This window comes from Chelon labrosus (assembly GCF_963514085.1).
Source record: "Chelon labrosus genome assembly, chromosome: 1".
Taxonomy (NCBI): Eukaryota; Metazoa; Chordata; class Actinopteri; order Mugiliformes; family Mugilidae; genus Chelon; species Chelon labrosus.
This window is the reverse complement of record NC_140337.1, coordinates 15,885,019-15,900,010: the sequence shown is the minus strand read 5'-3', so window position 1 is coordinate 15,900,010 and position 14,992 is coordinate 15,885,019. Positions and strand designations below refer to the sequence as shown.

The 14,992-nt window shown below is 43.0% G+C and overlaps 1 protein-coding gene across 1 annotated transcript in view; it reads right to left on the bottom strand.

Moving 5' to 3' along the window:
- LOC311486734 (protein phosphatase 3 catalytic subunit alpha) overlaps positions 1-14,992 on the bottom strand; it is a 66,462-nt gene that overhangs the window by 27,878 nt on the left and 23,592 nt on the right. Inside the window, exons 2-6 of the mRNA XM_084542718.1 lie at positions 13,174-13,374; positions 2,165-2,289; positions 1,449-1,560; positions 896-1,041; positions 10-149 (exon numbers count right to left, since the gene is read on the bottom strand). Of these exons, the coding sequence (XP_084398844.1) occupies positions 10-149; positions 896-1,041; positions 1,449-1,560; positions 2,165-2,289; positions 13,174-13,374 (724 nt within the window). The remainder of the gene's footprint in view (positions 1-9; positions 150-895; positions 1,042-1,448; positions 1,561-2,164; positions 2,290-13,173; positions 13,375-14,992) is intronic.

The window sequence follows — 14,992 nt, the reverse complement described above, 5'->3', positions numbered from 1 at the left end:
AGTGCTCACCTGTAGAAATAGGAACAGCCTCGCACTGTGTTGTGTGTGAAGTGCTCTTGGCTCTTCTCGTTCCCAAAGTCCTCCAGGGGGTCGGACCACAGCAGATCGCACATTGGCCCGTACGCCGGAGGCTCTTTGAATCTGTCTAGCTGTGGAAGGAAAAAGTAAGAGCTCCCGTCAGTGTGTGCGACCGGGAAAAATTACGCATCAAGTCAAGTCTTCGCACGGCTGCAGAGAAAAGGCTTTGAGAATCATCTCGGCTGCGGCGGCGGCAGCGATCGTAATTAAACGGCGAGGCTGTCTAACATGCTCGCTGAAGCGAATTCAAATTTATTTCGAGATTACAGAGGATATATGACGTGTCAAAGACAGCGCTCACTGTAGGATTATTACTACTATTTTTTTTATTTTTGGAAGGGCTTGAGAAAAACCTTGATGGCCGCCATTCTTTTCCAGCAATGGGAGAAAAAATTACTTTGCTTTCATGCAAAGATGGACCCTTCTCGAACAAAAGCTTGTGGATTACTGGACGGCTCGCATGATGGACACTTCAATTGAGCAAATTCGATTATGCATGCTCTCTGATTGCAGCCACGACATCCATTTGGAATTATTGAATTAAGTATGAGAGCAGGATCCAACTCTTCAACATTTTTTTAATCAGAGGGAGGAGCAGATCGGTGCTTAGAATCCCCCGTGTCCGTGTCCTGAGCAGATCTGGGAAAGTCACTTCATGCACTGCAGGCACGGTTGTTATTCTCACAGCATCCTGCTAATACAAGACTCTTTTCTCATAACTTGAAGAAGCTATAGGGTGCATACAGGAAGCTCTTAAACACACACGAAAATTGCAGTTTTATAAAATTGCGAGAAAATTGTGTCAAATCAGACATACTTTCCTGATGTCGTCAAGATTTGTGATTTCTGGAGATAGTCCTCCGTGTACACACAGGAACTGCTGGTTCATAAGTGCAGCCAGAGGAAGGCAGTCGAAGGCGTCCATACATGCGTCATACACCCTCTCTGAATACTTAATTCTACCTGTCATGGGGGGAAACAGGGCAGGGAGAAGAGAGCAAGCCAAGTCAAACAACGCCCGCTCTCATACATTGGGGCAGTGTGCTAGTCTGGGACGGAAAGGCTCCCCGTCCTGCCAAAAAACTTCCCAAACACATTTTTTTTTTAAAAAAAGAGCAAAATTTCACAGTGCTTTCTTTTTTTTTTTTTCCTTTTACCATGCCTCGAGTCCAAAAGAAATAATTCTGACATGTGTAAATATCAAAAAGAGCAAAAATCTGACGGAGGCCAGAGGCTGCTTTTAAGCGGCTGAGCTGGACACATAATAAACAGCTTTTCAGAAAGAATAACCCAGATCTCCTTCCACTCTGTGCGCACAGAGCTTCGGAGACTCGCTTTAGATCAAATGAAGTGCAAAAAGGATTACTTACATTCCTGCTTAAATGTGAAATACTCTGTTAAATGTCGACATTCGTGATTCCCACGCAGCAAAAACAGTGTTTTGGGGTAAAGGATCTTTAAGGCCCACAAGTACAGCACACACTGAAACAAAGAAGAAGAAGAAGAAGAAGAAGAGGGGGAACCATTAGCATGTCATCTTACTAACACTAGAAGAAGAAAACCCATCACGTCAAGACTTTGTCATCTTCACAGAGCGGCTTAAAACAAGTGGTTCTGCTCACGATGAAACATTCATGCAGTACATTTTGTGGCACGTTCAAGCTTGCTAGAGGAAGAGATGACAAACCTTCAGAGGACTGACACGGCACACTCCATTAAAACATATTTTATTAATAGAAGTATAATGTTTCAGGCGACTCGCCGGTAGGAAACATATATTTCAGTCAATTCCAGTCTGATATTAAACATCTTTTTTTGTACTTTGCTTCATATTAAAAATCCTTCTCTACATAACCCTAAGCTACACTGTGACATTTGCTATCCGGGCTGCATTTGAAGTTATTACAAAAGCCTCCATTACCACCGCTGCTGCAATATCTGCAGCCTGATTTGACGCACGCTCAAAGAAAGCTATTAATAAACGCAGCTTCAGTCGAGCACATGGCGCGTGTCACACTTGATTAGGCCCTCGTGAGGACGACAAAAAATAAAAAAACAAAAAAAAAAAAAAAATATACAGACTCACTTCAATACTGAAATACCCTCTGTCGACGTAGTCCCCCAGGAAAAGGTAGCGCGTGGATGCTGGCGATCCTCCTACTTCAAACAGCTTCATCAGGTCGAAGAACTGGCCATGGATGTCTCCGCAAACTGGGAATAAGGAAGAAAGAGTGTTAAACCGAAAATAACAAAAGAAAAGAACACGACGAGAGGCTATTTGCTCATTTCCATATTTCCCGTAGATGACCCTGGCTTTTAAGACCCTCATGGGCAGCTCTTCAGAATTATAAAGCCAACATTTTGCATGCAGTTTACTAAAAACGTTTTATTGAAATTCACTTTTGTAAAGCAGCTCATTGGTGACTGAAAAAAAAAAAAAAAAGGCATTGTTGAGGATAGACTTTTTTTTAATCTGCTCTACAGCCCACGCTTACTCCAGGACATTATGTAAAAACTAGAACATAAAACAATAGAGTAAGTATTAAAATAAGCGGGAGATTGTCCAAAACCTCTCTCATTTTTTATATGTTTGGCACAAAATGGGAGAAAATAATGTAAACATTATAATAATACTGAAAAATTACAAAAGAAAAAACAGGTATTGTTCATTTTAAACATCCCTATTACATACTGCCACACTTCTACTAACCTAAACTCTAATACTAGTGCACATTATTTTCTATATACCAATGACAAGCCAGTTTCATGCCTTGGCTTTCCCGCCTCATCCTCTTATACCGTCTCACATCAGCTCTAACAGCACAGCAGGCAGATGTTAAACACCGTCAGGGGAGTGTTCTGCAACGAACACATCTGCTTCAGAAATCAGCCGCCGCAGATGAGTCGACCTGGATTGGTTTCCTATCACCCCGGGAGATTCTGTACTCTATTACTCCCCGGGGGGAGACACGAGCAGCGGAGGGCCGCTCAGCCACCGCTGACTGACAGGGTGCATCTGAGGTCATGTGATTTAAAAGCCTTTGGAGATAATATAAAGGTCGGTTCAAGGGTTGGCAACGCCTGAACTCTTTCATTACAGGCAAGTCTCACCGCTCCCAGCTGCTGAGTCAACTTTTGATTGCTTATCCGGGTTAATTTTTTTCCTTCTCATATTCATTAATCTGTATGCTATTAGAGAGCAATTTATTTTAGAGGTAGAATATAACGGAGGTGGCCAAAAAAAACAGACACCGATTTCTGTTCACTCTAAACCTGGCTTGTACATTGGGGAAACAGAACAACCCATCCACAAACGCATGGCAACAACACACAGGAGAGCCAGCTCGTCAAGAAACGGAGGACAAAGGACACTCGTTTGAAGACGGCAACGTCCACATTTTAGCCAGAGACGGTTTGAACGAGGAGCAAAGGAAGCCATCTGCGGCAAGCTGGACAATCCTTCTCTGAACAGGAGAGATGGACGGAGATATAATCTGCCATCAATCTACAATACAGTCAATACATCTGCCCCCGAGAAGTTTCAGTTGGAGCTTCTGATTGACAACGGGTCGTTAGAGCAATAGTCATTGGAGACAATTTCCTGCAACTACAGGTAAGTATCTTATCATTAACAAGTTTCTGATGGGTAACACCAACACATGTTCCTATTTAAACTAGGGGTTGTACCGACTAGTCGACTTTACTGCTGTGCCATGACGCTTTAAGCAGGAAGTCGACAGTGTTTATGGTACTGAAGTGGTCTACAGCAGGCGGGCAGCACAGTGGCGAGGTGGTTAGCACTGATGCCTCACAGCAAGAAGGTCCCGGGTTTGAATCCTGGGCTTTTCTGTGTGGAGTTTGCATGTTCTCCCTGTGTCTGCGTGGGTTCTCTCCGGGTACTCCGGCTTCCTCCCACCGTCCAAAGACATGCTCATTAGGTTAATTGGTGATTCCAAATTGGCCGTAGGTGTGAATGTGAGTGTGAATGGTTGTCTGTCTCTCTGTGTTAGCCCTGTGACAGACTGGCGACCTGTCCAGGGTGTACCCCGCCTCTCGCCCGATGACAGCTGGGATAGGCTCCAGCAGACCCCGCGACCCTTCACAGGAACAAGCGGTTACAGAAGATGAATGAACGAACGAAGTGGTCTACAGGAGACAGTAGCCCGTGTTCGAGCTTCAATAAACTTACAGAAAAGCCTCCGTAGCTTCTTTTGTGTGAGATGCTGCAACATGTATTCAGGTCAAGAACATAGGTTTCATTGTTCATTACTTTCTACAGTGTTTTTATGTGTGACATCATCGACTAGTCAACGTTGACTCAACTTTCACCACATATTAGTCGGGCTTCAAAAATAAAGCAGAAGTCGTTCCACCCCTAATTTTAACCCCACCTCCCCACCAGTCCTGTAGAACTGAAGAAGCCACTTGGATGAAACAAACTCTCCAACTCCAGTTCTCCTTGTTCCAGCTTTTTTTTGGAGACACTGTTGAAATTTCTTCTGAATATCAAATAAAGTCCTGAAAGCTGTGACAGAGTTAAGGATGAATCCTGAAGACAGCCACCTACTGTGTAAATACATACCGGTCTGGTGTTTATGAAAACACTGAATATTAACTACAGACTAGAGCCTGACGGTGTGATGAGAGATTTAAATAATTACCACTGCCATGTGTGTAGAAATGTATGCAGTACATCACGGCTGCTGCTGCTGCTGCTGTGATGGCTGCAGTTATTTAATAAACTCAAGGCGAAGACATTTAGGCAGCTATTTGAGGAATATAGGTATTATAGTTAAGTGGTGGCATTCATGAGATTTGAAGACAGTCTTTTTTTGTTTCAGTAAACAGAGACACACAGTATTTAAAAAAAAAAGAAGAAGAAGAAAGATCGTCTTCCAGTTCCCTCTGCAGAATTAAGATGATCCCAAACAATACAGCCGTGGAGAAGGAGCTTTAACAGACTTTAAGACCTCCACAGAACTACTTAAAAGATGCTTCAAACAATCTGTCATCAAGCACCTTGAATAAAAGTGCTTATACGTACTTTCCAGTTACTATTCAAAACTATTTTTGACAGGAACATTTCTGCATATTTACTGTATTTACTCAAGAACACATGCTTAAATCTGCGTCCCTGCAATGATGATTACTGTTGTAGTGGTAGGTATTATGCATTGACGCACAGTTTCAATATTTTCATTATGGTGAACTTGATGTCTGTTAGGACTCACACAGTAAAAAAAAAAAGTAATGTATTAAATTACCGCTAATCTAATCTCTATAAACAGCTATCTGTATATAATCTGATTTCCTGCTGCAGCAGCTTTCCATTAAAAACATTAAACTCACTTGACTTTTATTTATAGAATGCGATGCACTTTTCAATAAGCTTAGAACTGGCTATCGCTCATTAAAAATACGAGCGCCGAAGACAGGACAGTGGTCAGTTTTTGGTATTTTATAACAGCAGACCAGTTTGAAACACTGCAGGCGATGACGGAACAAGAAGGAGCGACCAAAGTGAGCTGTTAGATGAAGAGCTGCAGGGAACAGGCTGCCCACTCAGACTCATAAAACCAGATCACCGCTCCCGACTTGTTTAACAAATCAATGAAGAACTGTTTGTTTTGTTGCCCTCAGATTTCTGCGACTCGTAGCGTTATCACACAATTGCTTTTACCACAGGTGCTGCCAGATCGACTTCAATACTTAATACTATACAACACTTTTTAACAAAGCCTTTTTATTGTTTTATTCAATGTTGGTTCTAAGCTGTATTCTTGTGATGAATGCGCTTTAAGCGAGGTAGTTAGCTCCACCAAGGTCCTCTTTGACACACTGTACAGAGTGGATGGAAAGAAATAAAATGTGTTAGGGCTACATGCAATAAAGTAAAGTGTGAGTCTACTGTGTGTTGATAGCTTTGCAGTGGTGTTTAATACTATAGTGGACAGGGTCAAGGGCTGAGGTTTGAACTAGTGCCAAGTCATTTAACACACTGAATTCAATCTATGCAGCCACTGGGATCAAAACAGCAGTTTACACTAAAATATTGTGTCTTTATTTTCTGATTTAAAGAGCTTCCAGTTCAGTAACCAAGATATAAGTCACTGTCTTCACCTGAGAGCCGTCTCACACAACATGAAGATAACACCACCGCAATGACATCGATAAGCATGACGTCAATTCATCTAGTCTTCAAGTAATGGCCTAATTAAGTAATTAACAACAAGGGGAGTAGATGTAAATCTAATTTGAAAAGTACACAGACAATCCTCGATGCTTTATGAACTGTATCCACGAGCAAGAAATACAATAAGAGCCTGCGAAAAAGTCTTTCGCAGAGATACCCAATTAGCGGGAGCTGGAGGACAGCATCGGAGAGCAATTATCTCAAGTTACGAGCCTCGTGAGACAGCTTTGAGAATCAGCTCCCCCCGACTGTATCGTAAACCTCCGCTTTACCATTTGTCTTTTATTAAACCCACGCTGTGTAACTGTTTAAATCCACAGAGGGGGACGACTTCAAAAAAAAAAAAAAAAAAAGGGCCCTTGTTATTTGTGTCCGATTTCTAAAGCTGTCCTACTGCAATCAAGCCAAGTCTACTTCAGACGCAGGGCTGGTCTATTTTAGATTGGTTGTAAAATCCCTGAGAAACTGACTTAATGGAACAAAAAGTGAATCAAACCGTGCTTGAAGAAACAGAACTTCAGCTGCAGCTACTGTTTAATTCCTCTTCTTATTTACTGGCACGCTCTGGTTTAGTCATTTTTACTGCGTTCCCTACAAAAAAACACTTATATCATCATAATCTGTCAGATCAGGTACACGCAGTTCTTTTTCCAACCCAAATCAATGTGATTATTTTTCATTTCAACATTCCTCCCCTGCAATATAATTTCTGCCAAACCAATCTCCCAGCATTAAAATTCACCTTGCAAAATGCCACATTCTTCTTATAATCAGCGTTTACATTATTTAATATCACTGAATATATTATGCAGCACGAGTTCATCGTCATATTTTCATGTACTCTTTTCATTGGGGCACAATCTCAATCTGTCTGACGTCAACAACTGCATCACATCTATGCACTTAGTGAGTTTCATATAGATTAAATCCTAAAGGATAAAATAATCCTTAATGCACTCTTTGGTGTTACAGTATTATATGAATATACTTTTATAAAAGACCTACTAGGTAATCCTAGAGGCTCATCTTGCTTTATCCAGGAGGGTGCGTGAGGTGAAGGCTGGCTATTGCTATGGAAACGTCCCAGTGGCTTTAAATCCTTCAAACAATGGCAGCTTATATCGCTGAGAAAGAAAGAAAGAAAGAAAAAGAAAAACTAACCTTGGCTGCTAGTGACCTGATAAAGTACGTAGCTCTCACCAATGGCAACAATGCAATGCAAGTATTGTCTGCTGCAAAGCAACTGTTAAAAAATAAACATTCACATTAAACTGAACGCTGTCTGTGGAGACGACCAACAAAAGAGTGATTATTGAGAAAACCCGGTGTTTTTACAGTTTTCTGCAGAACTGCTGGAGCTGCACTGAACTCACACGGCAGTCATAATAAAAAATAAAATAAAAGATTCAAGGGGAAATCAAATTTTCATGTTTCCAGGAGTCTAGTGAGGCTGCAATTTCACCTGAAGCACACGTCAAACCCACCGCGCGTGGGAGGACGGCGTGTCCGGCTGACCTTTTGGAAAGCTATCACTCGCCGGTGAAGAAAACAGCGGGGTGACACGGCGATGTTCACGGGAGTTCAATCACGGGGGCCCCGAAAGGACCCGGCGCGATGATGGCAGCGAATCGCCGTCACCGAGCGTGGACGGCGCTGGTCGATGCAAATCAAACAGAAAAAACACCACAACAGCTCACTCCTCCAGCTCGGAGCGCCGCTTTATCACAGCAAACACACAATCCACCCATCACTCTGTTCCTGCACACCTACAGACGGGCTCTGCCTCCCTCCCTCCTGTCACACAGCGCACACACACACACACACACACAAAAAAAAAAAAACACGAGGTGAGAACCGAAGCCCACATAAGAAGAGCAGGTGGGAGTACATTATCAGGAGTGAGAAACAATTCGTTCTGGCCATCTACGGCTTGTGCGCTAAAGTGATCTCCCCGAGTAGCAGCATATCAGCGGGCAGCAGCTACTGAGTGGGTGGTGGGCATTACACAACCTGGCTTCAGAACCTACACAGGCCACTCCAAAAGGCCGGGCTCATTGAGCGAGTGAAATCCGCGGAGATTGCCGGCTGTGCCAGATCGTGTTTTTGATTGAGACAATACCCCGGGTTTTATGATGGCACTCTCCGACAGCCTACATCCTGCAGAGCGTGCATTAATGCAAAGGCGGGGGTGGAGCTCGCAATATGTTACGAACAATAATGTGTATGCGGCGTTTCGAAAGCTGCTATCGGAGGTACAGCAGCAACAATCGATAATAAAGCTCATATTTATTGTACAACTTTGAAGAAACCTTTTCGGTAAAAGACTAGAATATTAGATTATCACGCCTGAAACTCTCACAGGAGCTCCGGCTCTGCTCAAAGCTGAGTTTAAAAAATAAAAAAAGATAATAAATGCACATCTTCTCTCTTTCCATTTCTGCCTTAAATTCTTTTATAGTCATATTTTTTAACAACACATATATTGCGCGCAGATAGGAGGCGTTCAGACCGGCTGATTTATCCCTTTTGCACTAATGTCCATAGCGGTGTATTTCTCATTATAAGACTGTTGCATAACAGCCTACTGGAGAGAGGAACGGCCCCTGCAATGATACACAGAGCAAACACACTCCACGTTAAGCTCATAAAACTGCCATTCTCATCAAGATCTACTAAGACCTTTTTAAGGAGTACACAGGAAATACCACAACCGAGGTCTGAACGTTGCCTCGCTGAACCGAGAATGCATCGCATTTTCAGAGACGTTGCGAACGGCCGAGGCAAAAAGAGAACTGAAAACTGGCAAAGCCGGTTTTTACTTGTGTTTGACAGAGATCACGGCCGACGCGGGGCTCATGCACTGCGAAACATGTGTATGAACGGAGTGGAAGCTTGCTGTTGCCTGGTGATGCGTCTGCAGGAGCTCTATTGATGGGCGACTTGTGCGAAGGCCATGGGAGCAGCTTGTGCTCAGTAGCCTAAGCCAGCACAGTTCGTCACACACACACACACACACACCCCTCCCTTCATGAAAACCCCACCTGCCATCTGGCCCCAACAAGGAAGTGACTATGTGAGAAGCAGGGAGAAAAAGAGAGAGAGAAAAAGAGAGAGAGAGGGAGAAAGAGATAGCTGACATGTCACGGTGCTTTGCATCCATGATAAATATTTACATACTAATTTGCTGACCGTGTGTCATGAATAGGGAGGCGCGCTAACGGGTGTGAAAGAAGCAGCTCCCGAGCATGACACAGAAAGTTGAAGAGAGCACGGCAGACAAGAGGGAAGAGGAGCGCTGAGAGGAACAAAGAAATGTTTACAGCGAATTGGTGCGTCTCGTGCACGCCCGCGAGAGGGAAACACAGCAGGGGCACGAGCACGCGCAGCAGAGAAACCCTTGTCGAAAAACACCAGCGAGTGGGAGAGGGGTTGAGACAGGGGTGTTGAGTGGGAGGGAAAGAAGTGCTTCACTGCTGCTACACACAAACACACACACACACATATCCTCAGGAGCCCGCACGCAGAACAGAAGCCGTCCACTGTTTCGCTGCGTAACACAACAAAGGAAGGAGGCTTTCTGGCTCAAATCTAAAATCAAGATCCGTTAGCTTGCAGCAGAGCTTCTCTGAATTTAAAAGACAATCTGACCGCAAGGGAAGGTCATCATCAGAGCATGTTTACTTAGAGGAAGCCAGGCTGTGCTAAAAGTCCAGCCAGGAAACTGACTCATTTTTCTTTCATGTGCATACTACGCCGATCAGGCATAACATTATGACCACCTTTCTAATATTGTGTAGGTCTCCCTTGTGCCTCCAAAACAGTTGTGACTCATCGGAGAAAGGACATGGGTCTTCTGAGGGTGTCCTGTGGTGTCTGGTGACAAAATGTTGTTAGTGGAGGGGGGGGGGGGGGGCGTTTGAGGGGAGGGGCCTCTGTGGATCGTCCCACAGATACTTGATTTGGAGGCCAGGTCAACACCTTGTGCTGTTTTTTTTTAGTTGTTCCTAAACCATTTTTCTGTGTGTCAGGCTGCATCCTGCTGGGGATGGCTGCTGCCATCAAGGAGTGGGGTGGGGGGGTCTGGTCTGGTCTGGTCTAGGTGGGTGGTGCATGTCTAAGTAACATGACATGAATGAATGCCAGGTCCAAAAGTTTCCCAGCAGAACACTGGATTATCTCAAGATGGTCAGTGTTACTCACTTCTCCCGTCAGTGGTTTTAATGTTGTGGCTGATCGGCGAACGTCACAGCTACAGTTTTTCCTTTCACACTCCTACATGTGAACCACTTAACATTTAAAGAAGCTGGTTATGTATCTGTGTGGCTAAATAAGGATCTAAAAATAAAATAAAGGGGTAAGGTGATTGTGTTTGATGAAAACAAGGCTGCCTGTTAGCATCTCTGTGTTCAGCTCCACTGTCTCAACCAGCTCCATAAGACGTCCTTCTCATTGTGGCGGCCTCAATAAACATCGGAAACTCACGCTATTCAAACAGGCTCGCGCATTCATGAATTTAAGTAAGTGCGACGCCTCGTCTGCCGAATGCGGACGAGGGGCCTTCTCAGGACTAAATTGTGGGAATAATCTCGTATTAGGAAACGATGGGTTGCCATAGATCCTTTGAGTAGGCCTCTGCCTCTGATTACAATGACATCAAAGAAGCCTCATCAGAAAGTCTAATGGAGGAACAGGGCACTTGACCAGGAAGAAAGACAACAATGGACGCACTGGATCTGTGCATATGCATCAGTGACCCTCCCACAGCAGTATGTTCCTTCATAGAGACGCTCAACTTCAGCTGCCCCCCGCCCCCCCCAAAAAAAAATCAGCAGAACAATTAGTTTCTACAAGCAAATGAGATGAAAACGAGCTTTTTATGCCTATTTTATAGTTTCACCACAATGCTTAACAGCGCTGATAAAAGAAGACTAGTGTGTTATACTGGCGTTTTCCAAGGTTAGCAGGTGTTTTCAGTTTTCTGTGTCTGCGTCAGGGTTTTAACGCACAAAGCGGCCGAGTGAATGAATCCCACCGAGCTTGTTAATTCTGCCAGATTGGATGAACTAAACCTGGGCTTTTCTTAAAAATAAACTGCTATGGCTAGCTGCACGGCCCACGCGTGGCCCGGAGGCACAATGACTCAGCTAATTAGGAAAATTAAGATTTCATACCGCTATAAACAGAGGGTCCTCTCTTGCTGAGAGTTTTTGTTCTAGCGTGTTGTGAGGTTGCCAACTGCACAGTTTTGGTTGGGATTTGGAGTTTCTGGAAGAGCCAGAACATTGGAGAACATCCATCTTCGTCCGCCATTGTATGCAAACACCATCTTCGCCTCTATGTGAATCAGTCACGGCCTCCTACCCTTTGATTTTCATCAGCCATTCGCAATGATCACAGTCATTTAACTCCACTTGCAGTATATATATCCCCTTTATAGGGTTAATATAACACCTTAATTCAAAACTACCAAGAAGAAATCTGATGAAATGTTGAAACTTAAGTGTTTGACAGCTTTAAGTCTAAAAGTTTTGCAAGACTGAAACTAAATATTGAAAGCTTGCATAATGTATTGAACGGCTGAAAGAGAATTTCAAAATGTCAGCAAATATAATTTTATATCAGTTTCCTTTCTCCAGTCTTATATTAAGAGCACTGCAGCTCTCTTTTTACAGCGTTTCAAATTTGTGCCCGCTGTCCCTGTGTATTAGTTTGTCTTCTTGTTTTGTAACTTCAATTCAATGTGATTTTATCCAAATTGCCGCACACGACAATCCAAATAGTTTCGAGACGCTTTAGAGGAGCAGCATTAACAGAGACTGAACCCCTCAGAGCAAGGACTGAGGCAACGGTGGCAGAAAAATAAGAATAATAAAAAAACTTTTAACAGAAAGAAACCTTGAGCGAAACCTTGCGGACGACCATAAAAAGAGGGCGAAGACAAGCAAGGAGGAGAAAGTAAATGGATTCGTACATCTGGATGAAGAATACATGCAGCATATAGACAATCTGAGTTTCCAAAGGGCAAACCTTAATATTGAAACTTTGACTGATGTATATTTGCACTCGTATCGAAAGTTTATTTCGGAGGTGACATTACAGCGCCCACTTTTCATGCGTTTGACATATACGCATAGTTACGAGCTTTATTGGGATTTTTTCGGAAGAAACTCTGAAACATATAGTCAGCGATTTCAAGCTTTCACTCACTGAGTTGAAACCTTTTAAAACGTTATTTATTATATATTGGTTTGTTTATACGCCGTCCTCTTTGGGAATCACAGCGTTGAGGCAACAAATATTTATATTTCTTTGAAAATGAGCCTTTAATTCTTTTAATTTTAACAACAACACAAAAGAAGAGTGCAGATTGCAATGAGCAGTGTACATACAAAGTGAATGAGGACACTCATTTACATACTAGCGTCGCCTCTTGGATAAACACTAATCTGTCAGCGGAGGCCTTTATCTGCGTGATGTAGGTTTGCAACTACAGATAATTTCCTTTATCAGTTAATTAATAATTCCTGTTCAAATTTCCTAAAGCTCGTGGTGACCTCTTCAAATAAAAATTGTTCAGTTGCAAAGAAGATAAAGGGAAACTAAAGGATTAATCCAATTAGCTGCAGATCAGTTTTCTTCTGTCTACAATATTTTCTAATTATGAATTTACTTATGTCCCCATGAGAATAAACAGGAATTTGTGGGTGAAAGCCTTCAGCTGTGTGATCTCTGATGCAGAGCAACAACTAGAGATCATAATCAATCAAATGGTTCCTGTTCAAATTAACCCCGTCATGACACTATTTGTCAGGCAGCACAGAGAACGTGACGTGAATGTAATTATTAATTTTCAAATGTTTCGGCTCCGCAGCAAACAGAACGTGCCGTTGTTCGCTCCTGACCTGTCACGGGGGCCTCGATGTCCAGCAGGTTTTTCTCTGCGCGCAAGATTGTGGCCCCCTCTCCTATGAGCCTGAGCGCCACCGCCTCCTCCACGCGACCCTCCTTGGTTAGGTGAGCTTTCAGCACGTCCACTTTGGGCTTCCCATCGCTGTCAAACACCTCTTTAGCCGTCAGCCGGTGACTTGGGGGGAAGGGGACAGCTGAAAAGGTAAAAAAAAAAAAGAATAAATAAAAATCTTCATTACAGGTGGTATACTTTCACAGCATATTTACAGTGCTTTAATACCCCTTCCATTGACAAACGACTTATGAGGATACACAGTTAATTCCACATCACTGAGCAAGCGGCATTTAAGCTGTTTGATTAGCAGGTACTTTGTACCTTCCAGGGGATCGACTCCCTGCAGGAGAGGGAGTTAGTGTTCACTCCCATGCTCCTAGCCCACCCTCCGAGACAATTTACCAGATTGCTGCTATGATCTGTGAGTCATTCCATTTTCAATATTTATACAGACCCACACATTTTCTAGTTTGCTTGGCAATATTCATAGCGAGGGATTACAACTTAGAAAATGAAGCAGAGAACTGAGACATCTGTTGTTTTATTCACATAAAAAGCCTTTCACATGAGGACAAAGTCTAAATAACATGAGTATAGGAGGGGTTTAATGTGTAACCGTCTTTGTATTCAAACAGTTTTATGCGTGCGCTTGATAAGAAAAACAGAGACATCATCTTCAGTCTGACACGCATTAAATTATTTGTCAGTCACAGTTATTTCCAACTGTGAATTTATGTTTATTCCCGAGGGCCCTGAAGGCATCATGGAAATTAGACGAACCAAATCCACAACAAATCTCTGTTACTGTCAATTTCCATAATTAGTGGCTTATAAGAGATAGCGTTTCACAGCTATTCAATGCACTCCAGTCATTTTGAGTACAACTAATGCATTCACAGGCCCCAACGCTGTTTGCATGTATTTAAATTTAAAACAGTGTTCTCGCCAATCTAATCACTGCATAAAACAGATGAGATTTTTTATGCAAAAAGCCCAATTAGTCTCTATACAGACTTTTAATGAAAACGTAACAAAGGAACAGTCAGTGCAGCTCTTTAAAATGGACATCGTGTCATTTGAGCAGCTGACATCAAACAGGTAAAAAGACTTACGGCTTTTAAATGAAACTATTATGAGGAGTACTTTCTGTTGCCTCTACTTTAAGAAAAGCCCAGTGTGTCCTTCTTTCCTTCTTGCCATCCCCTGATGAGCATTTTCTTTGCCGACAGGTACGCAGAAAAAAAACCCACGAGATTAAAGGCCGCATCCTGTGGATTTATTAATTCAACAGAGTTTATTAAAAGATGTCATGCTCTTAATTAATGTCCACCTGCAGCAACAAACACTGCTGAGTCGGTGGTTGTGTGTTTTGTGTGCGCCAGCATCCATCCTTCCCAAAGGTGACATCAGCGGTAATCAGACCAGCGTTTTATCTGTGTCACGGTGTGCTTAGTGACAGACGATATTTGGATCTCTGCAGCGGTAGTTAAAGCTTCCCGACAGGTGTACATTGAAATTGCAGATTTACTGGACTCGCGCGTTTGCACCCACGATATTTTCAGCATTACTGTGTCTGTAACAATCTAAATCACCTACAGTAGCTGCAAGAGGTAGCGTATCTGACTGACGATGACTTTCGCAATTCTCTGCACTCTAGTTGCAAACGCTCGATGAAATCTGTTCTGTGTGATATGACAGAAGAAGCTTAGTTAAACGGTCTGCTAGCCAAATCAATACTCAATGAGCTTATATTAATC